The following is a 20,701-nucleotide window of genomic DNA, read 5'->3' on the forward strand; positions in this document are numbered from 1 at the left end:
ACTTATTGCCATGAAATGATGATTTATGCATGTATGAATAATTATGTACTAAAAGTATTCATCACATGACACCCAACAACAAAAGTCATCCATTGCATAAGATATTTGTCTTAGATTACAACTCAAAGGCCATCTAGAAATATTCGTCAATCTTATTATAATGGCTATACACCTCATCTAAATACTTGATCAACTGTTGCTCTTGTTTTCCAACTGGAAAGATCTGGCTCCTTAATATGTCCGTTTTCCAAGCCATGCTTCTTGCCTTGTAAGCCACCTCCCTCATTTGCCAAACCAAGTAATCCATCTGGTCGTATTTCTCTGTATAAGCTTGTCTGTAAGATTCACCCCATTCTTGGATTCTGGTGCTCTGTTGCTTGAGGCGTTCATATTCCTGTTGATAAGTCGTCATGACCCCTTCGAGCTCTTCATACTCCTGTCTTAGTAATTGGATGGACTCTTGTTGGAATCGCACTTGTCTTCTTAACCCATCATTGTGCGTTTGAAGTTCATCGCCTCGATTTTCTCTCACCTGTATTTCCCTTTGAAGTTCACTGGTTGTGGCAGAAAACTTATCATTCAGGCTCTCATACTTCCCTTCCATTTTTCGAACTTTCTTTCTTTGCTCACTTACTTCTCTTTTCATTTTCTCACACTCTTTTTGAAGGTCTTCATATCGTTGCTTCCAACTGGCATTTTCAATTTCGGACTTCTTTCGAGCCAACTCACTTTCAAGCAAAGCGTCTCGTGGTTTTGGATCAACTGGGCCACGTAGTGCATCTTCTTTCGGATATACCACATCCTTAACTCGTTGGTCATGCCACATTTGATATCCGGTAGTCACTTCGTCGGTGTACCTCCCTTGATCCACTTGGCTGGTTTTCTTCCAAGCTTGCGCAATCTCTTCAATCCTTTTTAGAAAACCCGGCTCTCCATAAGCAAACTCCAAAGTATTAAGTCGGTGTGTCATCGGCACAAACTGCTCTGACCCAAATTGTCTTCTCACCATAATTGGGGCGTAACTGATGGCTCCCCATGGCCCCATTAACGGTACCCAAGGTTCATTTCTGCATTTGTACAAGACCGGGTGATGCGGCATCCACGGGGCTCTCCATGTTACTTCCACACTCATGAGTTCTCGAAGTCTAGAGATCCATTGTTCCTTAGTCCTATTTTCTGGCCATTCACTCTCACAAAATTCTCTAATAGGGGCGGTTTGCGGATGAAATGGCTTTCTGAATTTATCGACCTTGCATTCAAAGTGGCTCACTATCCAGATGGAAAGAAGCTGTGCACATCCCACAAATCGTCCCTCACCTTTTCTTCGACAGTGATTCAGTGATCTGAGAGTTTCTGCTAGAATAGAGGGCGAAGGATTGGCCTTGTTGATGACTTGCTCGAAGAAGTCTATAATTCTGACTTCTATATGCCCCAAAACTTTGGGGAAGATCACTAGCCCATAAATTCCCAAGGCCATCACAAGCTGTCCTTGCTCGGTGTCCCGTTGCTTCATGATATAACTACGTAGAAAACTCCACGGGATACATTCATTGTCCCCTTTTTTCCTTAGGTTCTGATCAACTTCCGCCAAAGTAATACCCATCATCTTAGCTAACTTTCGCCTGTGTCCGATCTTCTGTCCTCTCCAATATATCTTGTCCGGATTATCGAGATCGATTTGCAGGGGAGCCGAGTATTCTTCGATCGTGGGGACCATATCCACCTTATTGAACACGAAGCATCTATACGACGGATCCCAAAATTGCACAATGGCCTTCAACAGCTGTTCATCTATCTGGACCTTAAGGAGTCGAGCTATGTGGCCATATTTCCTATCAAAATTTGCCCGAGTGGTAGCCCCCCACTTATCCCATATGTTGAGCAAATCGGTGAAGTCGTTCTGTTTGAGATCAAGGTGGACCCTATCAGGTAGTGATGAGGAGTGATCCTTTGACAAGCAATCTCCTTCACTTTGTTGGGTACTCGCCATATGCTGAGTCACTTGATAAATTCCATCGTAACTTGAGGATGGCCATGATGACTCCATGTATGCAACTGGATCTACTCTGTTAATGGTTGTCAGGTGACAAATACTTTTCCTATTATGATGCAAATATGCACATGACAAAAAATTCAAGTTAGCACTATAAAAAAAATTCCAAAAGATGAATGAAAGTAATTAGTAACCTGATACCTTTATTATTCGCAGAGAAGAATTTAGAACAAGGGGATTATGATAATTCCTTCATGTGTACCTAGTCAAAAGGTATATTCTCACGGGTGAAGCTCTACCTAAGCAAAGGTGACTCTCGGTATTCTACATGCTGAGTTTGGGTTGAAAATGGAGCTAAAGGTTCCCAAATCGCTCCTCACTGTCGTCCACACGGACTAGTAAGGCACCCCGGTCCTCACCCATTACAGGCTTCAAACGGACTAGGTTCAATCTGAGTGGGAGTCTTCACTAGCCCGTGCGGAGGTTATCACCTCACGAGAGCGTAGCTACTTAACTCCCTCCTAATTAAGGACAAAGCCCAGGTGGAAGGCTTATGCATGAATGCAAGATGTGTAGTGTGTGAGAAGGAATATACCGACCTTGGACCAATGATTTCACATTCCCCTTATCCTAAATTTCCCACAATTATTAAAAGTAGTGAAGTAATAATAACAAAATAAATGAATACACTAAAAAAAATATGCAAAATTGACGCTAGGGAAAACAGTAAATTATTTAAGGCTTTAAGATAACTTATGATTAATTAATGGCTTGACTCTCGAAATCCCCAGTGGAGTCGCCATCTGTCTTGACGTGCGGGTCCGGGAACCCGACCGCCAGACGCGGGCGAAAATTAAAATCGTGTGGTGTGGGAGTCGCCACCAATCTTTTTTATCTAAGGTGTGATTGGTCACCTATTAACCCGATTCTTAATCGACGAAGTCCTAAATTAATTTCAGGTCCGTCGAAAAAACGAGAACTGGTCCACGTTTTTTTAGAGATGGGTTCGGGAGTGCGGTTACGCACGGAGAAGGGTTAGCACCTCCGTGACGCCCGTTCTACGAACGATACCATTTAATCTTAAATTATCTTAATATAGCCTTTTCTTAGTTTAATCCCTATTTTATTAATTAAATTTTATTGAATTGCCAGACTGAGTTTTTCACTTGGTCTTACGTATGCATATGATGCAAGCGTAGAATGATGTCGTGACTTGTTTATTTTAAATGATGGAGTCGGTAATCTTTTATTGGAAAATTATTCGAAGACTATCCCAACGCTTTGGTGAAGTCTCGAAATCCTCCTCACCTAGAGATATCCCCGGAAGAACTCATCTCTACAAGCTCCTCGGGGAAATCCCATCATCGGAATTCCCGCGCCATTTGCAAAATAAGAGTGGCATGCAATGACAGTATAAAATGATGGTATCTACATACATGCGTTTATTGATTATTTAAGAATTTTGATTATTTGTTATTTATTATTTTTTATTTATATATATACTTTATTTTTTTGGTTATTTAAATCCATGTTTGTTATTGGTCAATTTTTTTACTTGATTACAAAGCTTATCTAAATAATTAATTAATTAATTTTTAAACAATTAGATTAACTTTATTTAGTAATATTTATTTGAATTAACAAATTTTTTCTACATGTATTGTTTTCTAACAATGACTATTTGACTTAATGGGTTTTGAAATCTAGAGTTCAGATTTATCCCGACGCTTCGGTGAAAATCCGTCTCGAACTTCGCACCCGAAAAACATCCACCCGAAAGAGGCAACTCTTTGCCCCTTTTTCAAGCAGAATTCTATTATTGGATTAACTCAAATTAACCACTTGATTTTTTAATACTTGTAATTTAATATTATATTGTATATTCTATATATTCATAAATACTTAGAACATTTTATTTTCTCTTGCCTTTACAACTAATTATATTTTATTCTCATTTTTTTTATTTTTTTTCATTTTTTTAGACCCATTTCTATTATTTATTAATTATTTTATACATATTAAAAAACTAAGTACTTTCTAATCTTTCATTTAATTAATTAATGAATTTTTTTCTTGTTCATTCTCCTATTTTTTGTTATATGTTTATATATATATATATATATATATATATATATTTATACATGCATATCTATTAATTTACTACATCTGCTATCTATTGTATTAAAAATTTCATTTTTAGCCTTCATATATTTTATTTTTCATATGCATAAATTTCAAACAATACAAAAAATAATAAAACTATTATAACACTTAAACAAGAAATTAAATAATCATTTTCAATAACTCAAGCCCAAACCATTATTTAATGAAGTCCAATACCTATTGGGTTGTAACTAACCCAATGCTCCAAATGGGTTCAAGCTCCACTGGGCTTCAAAGGTCTCCCCCAATTCGGCCTGGGCCCAAAGGGCCTGCTGCACTTGCTTTTTGGTTTGGGCTCGAATAGTCCAATAATGCCTTAGCCCAAGGAGGAAGTCAAGCTTGCTGCAACAGCCCACTTAATCCCCTTCAATGTGCACCGTTTTTGGCTTCAAAAAAATGCTTCAAAACGACGTCGTTTTGGTCTTTTATACCTAGCTATAAAAGCTTCTTTTCTTTTCTCTCTCTTCACTTTCCTCTCTCACTTTCTCTCTCTTGCCGCCACTCTCTCTATTTTCTCCTCAAGCTTTTTTTTTTTTTTTCTTCCTCTCTCTCTTTCTCTCTCTTGCCGCCACTCTCTCTATCTCCTTCTTAAACTTTTTTTTTTCTTTCTTCCTCTCTCTCCTTCTCTCTCTTGCCGCCACTCTCTCTATCTTCTCTACGCCGACCTCTCGCTTCTCTCTTTCTTTTTTCAGATCTAACTCTTTTTTTCTTTTCTTGCTTTGTGTTTGTTTTTTTGCTTTTGTTTCTGTGGCTGTGTATTTTTGCTGGTAGATCTAGGACTTTTTTGTTTTGCTTTTTCTTTTTTTTTTTCCTCCTTTTTTGCAGGTGCCCTTTTAAAGAGCCGGGTTGTCCAAAAATTTGGACAACCCGGCGAGGGGGTTCTGGCACCATGGAGTTGGTGGCCAGAACCCCTGGTGCGTGGTGGTTGGGGACTTGATGGGAAGGGATGGTGAAGGAATGGTGAGGGGATGGGGAAGGGATGGCTGGGCGTACGCCCAACCATCCCCCTTTTTTTTTTAATTTTTTTAATATACTTTTTTATATTTTAGTTTATTTTATTATTTATTATATATATATATATATATTTTTTTTATAGGTGTCTACAGAAAGTTGTGGAAGTCAACTTTCATATCACTTTGCTTAGTGTGTTCTACATAAGTTTCGAAAGCATTATTAACATCTCTATGCTCTAGCCTTGAGAAAAAGGAAGCATGAAGATTAGGACCAACATCAGGATCAAGAATAACCTTAATACAAGGAACAACTTTAGCATTTGGAACAACCTTAACATCAAGAATAATCTTAGTATTAAGACCAATTGTAACTTGAGCAACTTACAGAGCAAGAATAATCCTGGTTTCAAAAATAGTTGATTCCTTCTAAATAAAAATAGAAGAGAAAATTGAGGAAATGAATATAGTGGTAAAACAAAGAAAAAGCAAAAGGTAAACATACTCTTTGATACATATGTTTCTTTTTTGTTTGACGAATAGAAGCTAAAGGAACAGCACGAGTTGTAATTCTTTCTTTATCTCCTTCTTCATTTACATCTTTCTTCTTTCTAGGAGGAATCAAGAGCAAGGATATGTCATTGTTACTAACACAAGTGGTGTGAAGATGAGCATTCGGATTAACTAGTGGCACAACAAAAGATCTTCATCCCTCTACATATTTTCTCCAGTAAGCAAACCATCCAGAAGCATGAATACCATCTTTATTAAAAGTTAAGGCTAGACAACTCTTAAGTTTATCTAAATCAAATTAAAGTCCTGCCATGAGAAATGAAGAAACACAAGAAGAAAAATTGACAAATGAAGAAGGGTTAAACAGAGCTGGCTAATCATACCTTAATTAGTGTGCCACTTTATAAGGTGAATACACTTTGATAAGGAGTTAGTCTTTGTCTTCACTAGGACTAGCACTCTTGATCATAGAAGGTAATTGGAAACTATGAACCCATACAAAAAGGTTAACTTCTCGTGAGCTTTTTCTTCCAAAATATAGTGGGTGGCAATTTCAATAAATCTTAAGATCACCAAATCTATTATTAGGTTGCACACAAGGTTTGGGATTGAATTCTTTTGCCACATTTATCACTTCAAGAATATTATCCTTTGAAGTCTAACCATGTCATGCCCAAGCTCAATAGTTATTCATGGATAAAAGGCTATACGTAGAAAAAGATAAATGAGGATATATATATTATGCATAAGAGTGCAAATACTAAGCCTTTTTCGTAAACACATCTGGATTAAGGAAGCATCTACATAAGTTAAGATTTTGTGATGCCCAGTTGATTCCACAATTTTGAGTTGATACAAGTCTAGCCTTTTCTACAGACATTCTAGATATAGTGGAGCAAAAGGAAAACTTATTTTTATGGCAAGTTTTATTACAGAAAGGAATGACTGTTGAAGAGATCCCATATTTGGACACTCGAGAAATACATGTCAAGCCAACCATAAGATCAAAAAAGTGGTGCTCATTCTCATGGTTTGGGTATTCATGAAGGCTACTATCAACTCCCTTGGTGTTAAACTTCTTATAAAATAGTCTTATCCAATTGGAGAACCGTGCAACGTTTGAAATTTTGCTGAAGATTTTGAGTAGATTATGAAAACAAATTTTCGAGCACACTCATTTTTATAAAAAATTGATAGAATGAAAATTATTTTTCCTCATACAAAGAAGTTCTAAAAGAATACGTACATCCTTCAAAGTGAAAGTAAATTCCCCTTATGCTATAATTATAATATGAGAAAAGGTGCTCCACTTTATAAGAATAGAACACCATACATCCATCCTTTTCTCTTTATGGATGTTACACTGGGAGGTGACTCGTACAACATCGAGCACTCCCGTAGATGAGAGATTTTAACATAAGCAAGATTCTTTAGCACCATATTTACTTATTCATCTCAATCATGAACAAATTGAGAAATAGAGCCAAAATTAGTAATGGAAAATGGAGATACACCACACCTAAACTTGAACTTCAAAACTGATTGCCTTGAAATACAAAGTCTTTTATGAGGATGTGCTTCAAAGAATAAGTAATTCCAATAATATCCAATAGGTTCAGGAAGATGTTCATCAACTTGCCTGGGAAGAACGTCTTCTCAAAAGTGATCATCTTTTCTTTCTCTATTAACTTTGTCTTCTCGATTTTTAAGAATAGAAGGAACTTCACTAGTCCTTTCCACTCGAATATTTTTAGGAGGAAAAACTTTGGAAGCAATATTCTTCCTCTGTTTCTCGCCTATTCTTTTCACCTGCCGTAACATTCAATACTTCAAGGACTGTTCTATTCTCTCTCTCTCTAACCAGCAATGTATTTTTTTTTACTTATTTGCAATACTTCCTCTAATCCTATCACATGAGCCACTCTACAAAATCCAAATTAAAAAAAAAAAAGGCAAACAAATTTTGTGGGCTGACAGTCAATTTAAGCCCATTAAGCTAAGTAAAAGTTATGGATATTGTAGTATCAATTCAATTCTATCATTCATTCTTATCTTAGACATTTAATCTGTTGGATCAGACTAAAATTGGGATTGTATTTCAAGTACAGCCCGATTAGTAATAATTTTGCCCAACCCGAAGACATCCATCAATTTCTCATCCCAAATAATTTCCAATAAATGCCGGTGGTATAACAAAAGGGGGATCCAGGAAGAATTGTCCAAGGAAGAACAACAGATGGGGATGCTAACCCACAGGTATATCTGCTGCCGTGGCTTTTATTTTCTTTGAACAACATTGAAAGATGTTATTTTAATGAATGCAGAATCAATAAGGAGAGTCTAAAACCTGGTGACCATGTTTACTGTTGGAGGATAGGCTTTCTCTATGCTGATCATGGTATGGTCTTTTTGCTCTTTACCACCTTTTATGTTTCCAGTATGGATCTCAGCTTTTTAGATAGAATCATGTTCAGTCACTTTTAGTACTCCAGAATTAAGAGATCTTTTTTTTTTGTTTTCAATAAAAAATGTGGGGTCAAGGAAAAATGTTTGGTCTTCAGATTCTTCCATACCTGTAGTTACGAGGCATTCGCTAAAATTGGAATGTAAGATTCATATATAGGTTTCACAATTGTGTTGATTCCAGATCCTTATTAATTCAAAGGTCAGCAATGGCTATAATTCTTTGTTGAACCGTGATTTTGTTGCAACAGCCCAATGCATTGCCACCTTCACTAGAAGCCTTCATTTCTTTAATTGGTGATTGCAACAATAAAAATTAGATCATTTTGTCAAGTGGATTAGTTAACTTCTTATCTCCCCCTTCCACCCTCAACTCTGCGCCTTAATTTTACTGCTATTTCAGTCTGCTGAACTTTGGTTCTATTGAAAAGTTGACTAGCACTCTTAGTTATTTGATCTTTTTTTCTGTATATGTGCAAATGAATAAGCAGGCATCTATGTAGGAGATGACAAAGTCATTCATTTATTGAGATGTTGTTCAGAAGGAAGAGGAAGTTTGCTGGATCTTCCCCTGAACATATCAATGCTAGCACAATCTCAACCATCCTGCCCTTCCTGCACTCAAACAAAACGAGATGGGATCATCTGCTCTTGCCTCAACTGCTTCCTAGGTGGTAGAGTCTTGCGCCGGTATGAATATGGTGTTAATAATGCTGTCTTTATTGTGAAAGTACGCGGTGGAACATGTACTCGGGCAGTCTCGGACTCAGCTGATGTGGCTGTTCATCGAGCGAAGTACTTGCTTGATTATGCAACCAATAGCTATAAGCTATTCATGAATAACAGTGAAGAATTTGCCATCTACTGTAAAACTGGAGTGGCCGTTGCAGGCTACGGAACACCAGTGCTAAAGGGACAAGCTGCATCAATACCCAGTTTCTTACTAGCTGCTTGCATGTCTGCGCCTTTGCATTTAAGCAAAGCAAATGGACTTTGTATAGCTGCAACATTGTTTGGATTATATAGCAGTCTCAGATTTATTTTGGATATCAGGCGTAATCGGGATGAAGTGAAGGTAATCGTGGAGGATCTGGTAGGGAACTAGAGAGTATCTCAGGAGGAGGCTGGTGGTTACAGCATTGACCAAGGATCTCACAAATGACAATGAAGCTGAGAACAAGCTTTTGCTTCAGGGCATTAAACCCCGTTCTGGGTTATGGCCTATAACCTTGTTGTTCTGTTTCTTTTCCATGATACTTAGATATGGTACTATTATTTATTTGTTACTTCATGAGGTAATTCTTTTTTATTCTTTTGTCTATTGCCAGTGGTCTCTTTATATAGTTTTTAAGTATATGTTTTTTGTTGAATCTTCAATGTCTTTGGCGACGTTAGTTTTTCTAAAAAATTGCTTCTTGCACTTGTGGCATCAAATATCAGGCCGTGATCAGCAACTTCTTTGACTGCAAGTTTCCTTGAAGGAGGCGTCAACTCCCAGTCTTCCACTGATTAATTTTGAGGGTAGAAATTCATAATTGTGATTGGAAATTTGTAATGCAATAATTATAAGTGATATGTTCTCGGAAACTTAGAATGTTAATGATGGCTGGATTCTTCTGAAATGTCATAGCAGTGAGGAAGTAGGACAAAGGAAACTGCTTTTCCAGCCACTGTCAGATCGGTATGAAATACTGGTTTGTTTAGATCGAAAACTAAGTGGGAAAACTGAAAACGCCCAACAAAACCTGCGATATTCTTAATGCTGATGGCTCTTGTAAGTAGTGAGCCAGGGGAGGCTATCGTAGCTTCGGCTTTTGCCAGTCTTCCGGTCATTGCATTGATCCATGAGCTTGAAGCTCTGAGGATGGATCTCCCCATTGCCAGAGACTAGGGGATTAGGCTTTTGTTGGTAGCTGATAATTCTTTAATGCTAAAACATTTTCTCAAGAGTATAATGCATCAAGTTCCATGGCGCTTGAAGCAATTAAAGATGTCCAGAACTATTGCATTATTGATTTCATAACCAATTAATCATGTCTATAGGGAAAAAAGTATTGCAGAAGTTTGTTCAGACTGATGGTATTAGAAATGAGCTTGTTTAAGCTTTACAAATACATCCAACCCTGTATATGCTTTGACTAAAGGTAAAAACCCTCTTACGCTCTAGCAATGTCCATGAGTCTCTTGGCCTGACAACAAGGTGGATTACTGCACTATCCCCTTGAAAAATGAGCTGAGGACACTGCAAAAGTACGAGAACTGTTTCTGCCATTTGTCCAAGGGCATGGATTAGCCCACTAAAAGTGCAAGTGAACAATCCAACATGGCCACAGCCCACAAGTAAGTTCGCTTAATAGGATAATACACCAAAGGTTTATTATTCTTATTATTATCTCTTTTACAATCTCAGTTCTCATCCTCCTTCCAACCAAGAATTAGATAGGGGTCAAAGACCAAACGTTGACACATTCTTTCAACTTCAACTAAACGCCGCTATGAACAACTATAAAACCATCTTAATTTCATAGATACCAATGACAGGAGAAATGATGCTTCAGTACGGGAAGGACAGGACTTTCAAGTCCATAATGGAAGAAAACAAAAGTTGTTTGCTGAGGCATAGTTCCAACTTTGCTGATACTTGAACTATATATATTATATAATCGAATGCCTTGGTAATTATCATGCCAAAACCTACGCCAGCCATCATAACTGACTCAGAATTCAGCAGGGATATAACTTGATTTCAGGTAACACGGAGAACTTAAGCAAGACTTACATTTACTGACATAGAGAACTGAACATCACCTCAGTTCATCTCCAGGTGACTTGACTACAGCATATGGAAAAAGAATGTTAAGAACGGCATAGGAGAAAAGTGACAGAAATTGTACTATAAACCTCCATAATATAAATGATCAAAGTAGTTTGTTATCTCCTTGGTCAATCAAAGCCCACAGAATATACAGAGAACATGTTATCTAAAAATGTTCTGAAAAGAAGGGACCCCAGACGGGATACAGAAGAAACTAAAAGGGAGGTGGGAAGGAATTTCAACCAACGCCAACTCTCTCTGTTCCTTAAATGAAAAGTTCATAACCAACAAATATTCAAATAGAATTAGCATTACCCTGAGTCCCATAGATCTCACAGAACTAAGAGAACAATTAAGCCAATAATGCCCTCTAATGAACCATTTCAATACTCATGAACCATTCAGAAAATGTCATCATCCATTTTGTCTACTCAATTTGAATTTACTCAGGGCTTTTCATCTTCATTTCAATCTACTAAATGGAGCCATATAAAACCCATTTTAATTCAGATTCCAGTCACCAAATTTTCACATGATTGTAGAAAGAAAAACAACAAAAACGAAAGATGAGTAATAATCAGTTCATTCTTTTTTACAGTATACTGAATCATCTACTATTCGATATCACAATTTTTTGTACACCACAAAGGAGACCCCTTAAACGGCAACGAAGAATTACAACAAACCTCCAGTCTATTACGAAACTCAACTTCACTTGTCCTTAACAAAACAGGTAAAGGAAAACAGACCCCTTTTTCAATACAACATTGGTGCCTTGGCTTTATCCTATTCTCCAAGCTAAACGACAAATACTGTGGAAACTCTTTAAGCTCTTTCAAATCTCTCCCCATTTCCACCACAAAATAATTCAATTTCGGCTCGTAATTTTCCTTAACACTGTAATTAAACAGTTGAGGAAATCTACGGAACATCGAAATGGTTTGCCTGTAAGAGAATCCCATTTTTTGGAAGTACTCGATACGAGGAATCAGTTTGTTTTCCACGCTGCAAGAGAGTAAGGAAGTGTGTTTTTTTACCTCGGAGATGCCGATGTTTTGGAGGAAATAGAGGGTGGGACGCAGCTGGGTTTCCACGTTGCATGTGAGCAATCTGGGCCGTCGGTTGATTACTTTCTTTAAATCAGAGCCGTTGACGCGGGCTTCTCGGAAGAGGAAAGTGAAGATTGGGAGCAGGGAAGTTGGTTTGGTGGTTAGGATTTCAGGACACATGGAGAGGATTCGCCGTAGCTCGAGCGTACTGAAGTTGAAGGAGGTCAGGAAATCAACGGTTGATTTTAGATCATTGAGAGAGGTGGTTATGATGGGAGGGTGCTGTTGGATTAGGGAGAAAAAATCGAGGCCGATGGAGTCCAGGTAAAGCATTTTTTCTTGGAAGTCGGAGTGGGAGCTTGGGGGTGGGGATATGGAAGGGATTTCTGGGATTTTGGGGGGTTTGGGAGGGAGAGGAATAGTGATTGTTTTGGAAGAAAAAGTGGGGAAGTGGAGGTTTCTGGGGCGAGAAAGTGAAGGAAAATCATGGTGTTTATGGTGGTGGTGGGAGGAGAGTGAGGGAGGAAAAGGGTTGTTTTTGGAGAGGAAAGGGAGTGTGTCTTGCATTGTGGTGGTCTACATTGTTGGGTTTTGTTGGTGGCGCTTGTTTTTCTGGTGAGGGGAGAATAAAGGAGGGGGAAGAGACAGACCGACAGAGAAAGGGAGGCGATTAATAGGATAAGGCTCCAAAAATTTTATGACTTGAAGATTGTCAGCCAGATTGCTATCTGAAATCTAAAGAGGGTTCATGAAGTTAGGACAAAAAGGGTTATATGTTTCTTTTACCTACGAGGGACATCAAAGGGAGGTGGACTTGGACCTACATTCGAACTGGACTCCTTGGATTTTTGGGCCAAGTTTTTTTCCTCCATCTCACAAATTTAATTTGATGGAGTTTTATTTTGCAAATAGAATTGTACATCATCATTTACGTATAGAAACTTCTCAATTAAATGGAGTAGTAGAAAGAAAACATCAACATTTATCGATGGTGACAAAGTTCATAATTTTTTATCCAAATTACCCTCAAAATTATGAGGTGATGCTATTTTAGTAGCTGCCCACTTGATAAATAGGATACCAACATCTATTTTGAAAAACAAAACACCACACGAGTTGCTATGCCAAAAATGTCCTTTTTCACATCTCAAAGTCTTTAGACCGTTTGTCATGCTTCCACATTGTCTTGTAACAGAAACAGTTGATCCTAGACCCAGAAAATACATTTTTCTTGGATATCCAATTAGCATTAATGGATATAAAGTATATGATTTGAGGGTAAAATAGTAATTTATTTCTAAGATATTATTTTTTATGAAACCATTTTTCCTTATCATTGTGATTCTGATATACATGCATTTCATCATTCTGATCATTTAAATATTTCTAACTATCCATATTTTGATATTTTTTATCTTATGCCTAACAATAATTCTTATTTTACCACTTCTTTACCTAATAAAGGATCATTTGATAATTTTTTGATGATATTGATGCAACCTTAAACACTGCTTCTAATGAATCTACAAATTCTCAGGATTCTTTTGTTCCAATCCATCACATACCTTATCTAGAAAAAGTACTAGATTAAGAAACCCTTTCGAGTATTTTGACATTTATCAATGTCAACTACCTTCCCAAACAAAATTAGTTACTGCTCATTCCGTTCAAAAACACTTATCTACTGCACAATTGTCACAGTCTCACAAAGCTTTTACCATTTCACTTACCAACATTTTTTAACTTAACCTTATCAACAAGCCATCAGATACGATCATTGGAAGGAAGATATGCAAGTTGAATGCTATAGCAGAAAGTAAGGCTGGATAATAATACCCCTACCAAAATATGCACATGCAATGGGGTGTAAATGGGTATACAAGGTGAAACTTAATTTTGAAGGCAGCATAAAGTTATAAAGCAAGGCTATTGGCCAACGGTTACAATCAGCGAAACGGATTTGATTTCTAGGAGACTTTTAGCCCAATTGCTAAGCAAACTAATGTCTGAGTTCTTTTACCCATATCTATTGCTAAAGGTTTTTTCTTAAGACAATTAGACATCAACAATACATTCCTCCATGGAGACTTAGATGAAAAGGTATTCATGGGTTTGCCTTAGGGATATGAACTTCAAAGGGAGTATAAATATCCACTAGGTTGTAAACTTGTATGCAAATTATAAAAATTTTTGTATGATTTGAAACAGGCTTTAAGATAATGGAACTTTAATTCACTGAAGCTTTATTGAGGTATAGATTTTTTTAGTCTAAAGTTATTACTCTCTGTTTACTAAGACAAAGAATAATGAATTTATGGCATTATTAGCTTATGTAGATGACATCTTGATAACTAGTTCATTAGTTACAATTTTTGACAGAGTAAAACAGTTTATGAGTAATAGTTTTAAACTAAAAGATCTTGGCAAGTTAAAATTTTTCCTTAATATTGAAATTGCAAGATTTACTTAAGGTATTTCATTGTGTCAAAGGAAGTACACTCTAAAGTTGTTGTTTGAGTATGGTATGTTAGGCACAAAACTAATAAGTACTCCAATAGACTATAATTGTAAACTGACCTGATAAAGGTCAGGTAGATACTACTAGATACATTTCATACATAAAACTTGTTGGTAAGTTGTTACAAAAAGAGATGAATAAAAGTAAGATGGGATATTACATTAATGGAATTGAATGGAGTGAGCTTAATAGGAAAATGAGTTATTGCATTAATGGTAATTAATGGTATTTGTTGGTTTGAGTAGATAAAGGTGGGATTTGAAGAAACTAAAGGAAATAAAGTTGTGCTTGGAGTTTGATGACGCCATGGGTTGTTTAGTGGTGTTCGATGGAGCTTAAGACTCTGATGCCATATGAAAAGAGATAAATAAAAGTAATATTAAAGATGAAAATAAAGCCTACTAATTTGCATTTAGTTCAATGTATTTATAGTACAAGTATATGATTGGATAAATTGTTGCAGAGATAAAACCTTTCAAGTTCTACAAAGAAAAAAAAAAGGAAAAAAACTCTATTCTGTTGTGAAATATAACTTTGAAAGAGAATATTAAAAAGAAGTAGCAGGAATGTAAGAAGATCGTCTATGTCATTTCTTGTTCTAGTATATATACCATCAACTACAATGCCTTTATTTATAGGCACACATAGATGCAGGAAAAATGAATTTACATAAATAGAAGGGATGAACTTAATAGATAAGATTGTACATACACTAAATGAAACTAGGAATAGGGATGTACCAACATAAATATGTACATTAGACATGGGGAGATACATTGGATGTTATGAAATACAATGGATATTCACATATATTCATAACACTCTCCTTTAAATGTCCATTGTACTATCTCATTAAAAATTGTAAGCCGAAAAACCCAGTGAGACAAAAACCTGTCAGAAAGAAAAAAGAGTATAGTGCATAGTCCATAATTGCTCCCCCTCAATTGAGCCATATTGCCACTTTTGGACAAAAACTAGCTAGAAGGAAAAAAGAGTATAGTACATAATCCATAATTGCTTTTCTCAATTAAGCCATATTACTACTTTTGGGATTTACCATTTCTGGAGCATTTGATACCTTACCACTCCAAAGGGCAAATCAATCTTGCATCTTGTTAATTCACCGCATTTCAATACCATATACTAATTTCTCAAATGTTGACGTTGTAATGATATGGTAAAAAGATTGCAAGATTATTAGTGTAGCAAATCTGTTTAACGTCAATTTGTCGATTTTCCTAGAGTTCATGAGTATAGAAAAATTTAGACGAGATACGCTTAGTCCTATCACCTTTAATATATCCTCCCTTGACTTGTGCAACACAAGCAATATTATCTTCATAAACTATAGTGGGAGAATTTGTAACCGGTCTTAAACAACAAGAATTATAAATATGTGTTATAACGGATTTCAATCAAACACATTCTCTTCCAGCTTCATATAGAACGATAATCTCGAAATGGTTAAAGAATGTAGCTACTAGTTTTTGCTTAGTACAATGCCAAGAAATGACGATGCCATTATAGCAATAATCGGTTTAAGAGTAAACCTTGTGCAGATTAGATTTATATCCCGCATTAACGTATCCAACTAAACTCGAGTTAATGGAAACCTTGGAATAATATAATTCTAAATTTATGGTTCCTCAGAGATAACGGAAGGTATGTTTTATTCCATTCCAGTGTCTTTAGGTTGGTTCAAAACTTAAACGTGCCAACAAATTTATCACAAAAGCGATATTCGATCTTGTGTATTGTGCCAAATACATCAAAGCCCCAATTGCATTTAGATATGGTACTTTAAGACCAAGTATCTCCTTATCAGGTTCTCTAGGACAAAACGGGGTTTTTTGGGGATCAAGAGAGCTTACAACCAAAAAGGTGCTCAATAGGTAAGCCTTGTCCTTGTTAAAATGTCTAAGCAATCTCTTAATGTATGCTGACTGATAGACACGTATTCCATTTGCTTTGTGCTCAAGCTTTAGACCAAGACAAAGTTTGGTTTTACCTAAATCTTTAACTTCAAACTCTATTTTCAAATATTCAGCAGTTTTAGATAACTCTTCTGAAGTTCTAACCAAATTCATATCTTCGACATAAACTGCTATTATAGTAAATCTAGTTTACGATTTCTTAATAAACACGTATGGGCAAATAGGATCATTTTTGTGCCATTCTTTAATTAGGTTCTCACTTAAGCATTGATACCACATGTGGTTGGATTGCTTTAACCCGTACAAAGATCTTTGCAATTTCATTGAGAATAAGTTACGGGAAGTGTATATTTCAGGCATTTTGAATCCTTTGGGAATTTTCATATAAATATCGGAGTCTAATGAACCATATAGATATGCCGTCACAACGTCCATAAGATGCATTTTCAATTTTTCAGAAACTACTAGGCTAATAAGGAAATGAAAATTAATCATATCCATCACAGGTGAATACGTCTTATTATAATCAATCCCAAGTCTCTAAGAAAAGCCTTGGGCAACAAGTCGAGCTTTGTTCCTTACGACCTCATTTTTTTATTTTGTTTTTAGACAAAGACCCATTTGTATCCAATGAGTTTTACATTGTTGGGGGTTCGAGCTACAGGCCTGAAAACCTCTCGTTTAACTAGGAAAGCCAATTCAGCTTGGATTGCGTCTTCCCACTTGAGCCAATATTGCATTTGACAATGTTCAATAATAGATCGTGGTTCACAATCATTGTTTATAATCATATGAGCAATTGAGAATGAAAAAGCATCATCGATGATTATCTCATTTCGATCTCAAATCACATTACAATATGTAAAGAAAATCTCAGTATTCCCAAAGTCAGTTGTCCTTTCATGTGTTCGAGCTTCTTCAGGGGCAATAGGCTTTTTTGGAGCAAGCTCAACACTCAGCTTTTCTAGAGTGGATTCTTGATTCCTCCTCCTTCATTTTTGATAGGCAGTGTCTTTTGATCCTATTAGTCTTCCAAGCTTCAAGTGTGAGCCATTTTGATCCATTTCAGCCTATTCTTTAGGAGCTGAAATCCTAGTTGGAAAATTCACAGTTGGAATATGAGACTTTGTAACCTTAATAGCATCATTAAATGCATCGGGAAGTTTATTGGCAATGGCTTGTAAATGAATTATACGTTACACCTCATTTTCACATTTAAGAGTTATTGGGTCTAAATGAAATAGATTTTTCTCATTGCAGGAGAAAATCTCAACTAGTTTTTGCTTTTAGCCATGGAAGCCTTAGGTATCCCAACCGATAAACACTGTTTCATTGAAATGACAAGTTGTGAATTTGATGATACAAAGATCACCAGTTGTTGGTTCCACAAACCTAATAATGGATGGTGAATCAAACCCAATGTAAATGCCCAAATGGCGTTGAGGACTCGTTTTAGTCTTTTTTAGTGATGCAACAAGCACCTACACAGCGTAACCAAAGGTGCGTAACCGTGAAATGTTTAGTTCATAGCCTAAAATCAACTTGATGGGAAACTATAAGAGACTAGCAGTGGGGTGCAATCTAATTAGTGTTGTTGCATGCAAAACAGCATGACCCCACGCTGAATAGTTGAGCTTTGTCTTCAATAATAGAGTACGAGCAATAACTTGGATATGTTTAATCAAGGATTCTGTCAATTTGTTTTGAGTATGAACATGTGGAATCGAATGTTCAACCTCGATTCCTAGTGAAGCATAACATACATCAAAGCTTTTTGATGTAAATTCACCAGCATTATCCATCCTTATACTCTTGATTTGATAATCAAGGAAATGTGCCCGAAGCTGTATAATTTGTGCAAGTAAACGTGCAAAGGCGATGTTGCACGTAGATAACATGCAAACATCGAACCATCTGCAATATGCGTCCACTAAAACCATGATGAATTGGAATGGCCGACTTGTCGATTGTATTGGTCCACAAATGTCACCTTGGACTTTTTGTAAGAATGAAGGGGGATTCAGGATTCACTTTTGTCATAGAAGGTTTAGTAATAAGCTTTCATTTTGAACAAGTTTCACACGTATAATCTTTGGACAACAAAATCTTTTTATCTTTTAAAAGGTGTCCTCTAGTATTTTGGTTTATTCTATGCATCATTTAGCTCTTAGGTAACTTAGGCGATGATGCCAAAATCCAAACTCATTGAGATTTACCAGTTTCCAAGACATGGTTAGTTAAATTCAACAACTTTAATAGTGACACAATACAATCTATAGTTGAAGCTTCCAGTTTCTCATGGATGGTTTTTTGACTCATCTTATAAGAAGTGATGTAGAGACATTTCTTATTTTGCTCATAAATTGTCTCAATAAGGTATCCATTACGATAAACCTGACAATTCGTGTTTTCATGTCTTAAACGTGTTAGACACGATTAAACACAAAACATATTAAGGTTAAACACGAACACAACACGAATACTATTCGTATCTTAAATTTGAAATACGTACATGTATACGTTTAATAACCGTGTAACACGACACGACATGTTTAGACTCTTTTGTTAAACATGTCAATATGTGACACGACATGATTAATAACACGTTTAATACGATTAAATAAAAATATTTACAATTAAATATAATTTTATTATTTAAATTTAAAATCAATAATTATAAAAACAATTATAACAAAACAAAATAACAAGAACATCAATTATAACAAAACAAAATTTAAATTAGGATTTGGGCATGACATAGTTACATTATTATTTTTATAAAATTTAAAAATCTTATTAAAATAATTGTTTAAAATTATTTAAGCAAGGTTAAAATAGTCTTTGACTATTAATTTTTAACAAGTTGATAATCGTGTCATATATACACATTTAAACACGATAACACGATTAAACATGTTTATACGTTTAAACACGATAACACGATTAACACGATTAATTAAACGTGTTTAAACATGTTACTCGTGTCTGACACGTTTATATATGAAAATTTTTGTGCCTTAAATGTGTCATACACGATTAGACACAAAACACGTTAAGGCTAAATCCAAACCTGTTTAACCCCATGTCTTCTCCGTGTCATGTTAACGTGTTGTGTCTAAAATTGCTAGGTCTACATTACGACGTACATCTTTAAAGCTAAGTAGATTTCTCTTTGATCTATTGCTTAGCAATGCATCCTCGGTATGCAAGGTGGTGCCATTTGGCAGAACAATTGTGATATTTTCGAAGCCATCAATAATCCTAACGGGACTTGATATTGTATGGACATTTACATTACGCAATGTCACATTCGAGAAAAAGTGCTTGCCACAAAGTATGGTATGTCTCATTACATTATCAAGCAAACAAACATCTTTCCTTTTTTTAGTAATTCCCATTTGCACTTGTACTGACAAGTTTAGGGACTCTCAAAGGCCCACTGCCCCTTCAAGGGACAAAAGAAGGCTTAAGGTCCGTTGTCGACTCTAGGTCAGGTGGACAGTATACAAAATTAAAATCTAATTGGTTAAAGAATTAAAAAAAATACATTTTCAGTTGGTTAGAGCCTTGTGTTGATAACATATTGTGAAATATAACTTTGAAAGAGAATATTAGAGAGAAGTAGTATGAATGTAAGAAGATCTTCTATTATAGGCACAATATCTTTATTTATAGGTACGCATCGATGGAGAGGAAATAAATTTACATAAATAGAGGGGAGACACTTAATAAATAGAAACGTTCATATACTTAATGAAGTAAGGAGATAAGGATGTATCAACATAAATATATATTGGATATTATGATTCACATATATTCATAATATATTCTTTCTTTCGAGTTCATTTTTCTTTGTTCTCCAATCAATCTCGCACAGATTCAATCATTGACTCCTCTCCTTTTTTATAGTTAATTAATAAATAAACACATTCTTGTTATGTGCATGTATTTGGTATGCAACAAACTATTATTAGAAAGATACCATAATTTTTAGGGGAAACAAGATCCAGAAGAAGATGAAAGTAATCTTAAAGAGAAAAAAATTGCTGACAGTTTTGAAGGAGCAATACTATTAATCTTTTGAAATTAGTTTACGTTTCAAAGCTCACCTAGCTAGCTTCTCCCCTGGCTAGAATGGTGACCAATCGTTATCTCTAGACCTTTTTCTCACACTCCACCTTAAATTATTTTTCTTTTATTTAATTATGATAATTTAATATTTTTCAACCGTTTACTCATATTTAGTTATATATAAAACAATTGATTTTGTCTAATTATCATTTTTATTTGTATAGGCAAGTAA

The 20,701-nt window shown here is 35.8% G+C and overlaps 2 protein-coding genes across 2 annotated transcripts; one reads left to right on the forward strand and one right to left on the reverse strand.

The window, feature by feature from the left end:
• The first annotated feature begins 7,714 nt into the window (after positions 1 to 7,714).
• LOC18598368 (protein LEAD-SENSITIVE 1-like) lies at positions 7,715 to 9,403 on the forward strand. Its single transcript, XM_018121241.2, has 3 exons — positions 7,715 to 7,875; positions 7,944 to 8,017; positions 8,574 to 9,403. The coding sequence occupies exons 1-3, from the start codon at positions 7,856 to 7,858 to the stop codon at positions 9,185 to 9,187; spliced, it is 708 nt and encodes a 235-aa protein (XP_017976730.2). The 5' UTR covers positions 7,715 to 7,855; the 3' UTR covers positions 9,188 to 9,403.
• Positions 9,404 to 11,464: 2,061 nt separating this feature from the next.
• EMB3114 (Mitochondrial transcription termination factor family protein) lies at positions 11,465 to 12,686 on the reverse strand. The gene has a single exon (XM_007027867.3). It carries the CDS (start codon positions 12,511 to 12,513, stop codon positions 11,512 to 11,514), a length of 1,002 nt encoding a protein of 333 aa, XP_007027929.3. The 5' UTR covers positions 12,514 to 12,686; the 3' UTR covers positions 11,465 to 11,511.
• Positions 12,687 to 20,701: the final 8,015 nt, after the last annotated feature.

Source organism: Theobroma cacao, chromosome 5 (assembly GCF_053813885.1).
Source record: "Theobroma cacao isolate CCN51 chromosome 5, ASM5381388v1, whole genome shotgun sequence".
Classification (NCBI taxonomy): Eukaryota; Viridiplantae; Streptophyta; class Magnoliopsida; order Malvales; family Malvaceae; genus Theobroma; species Theobroma cacao.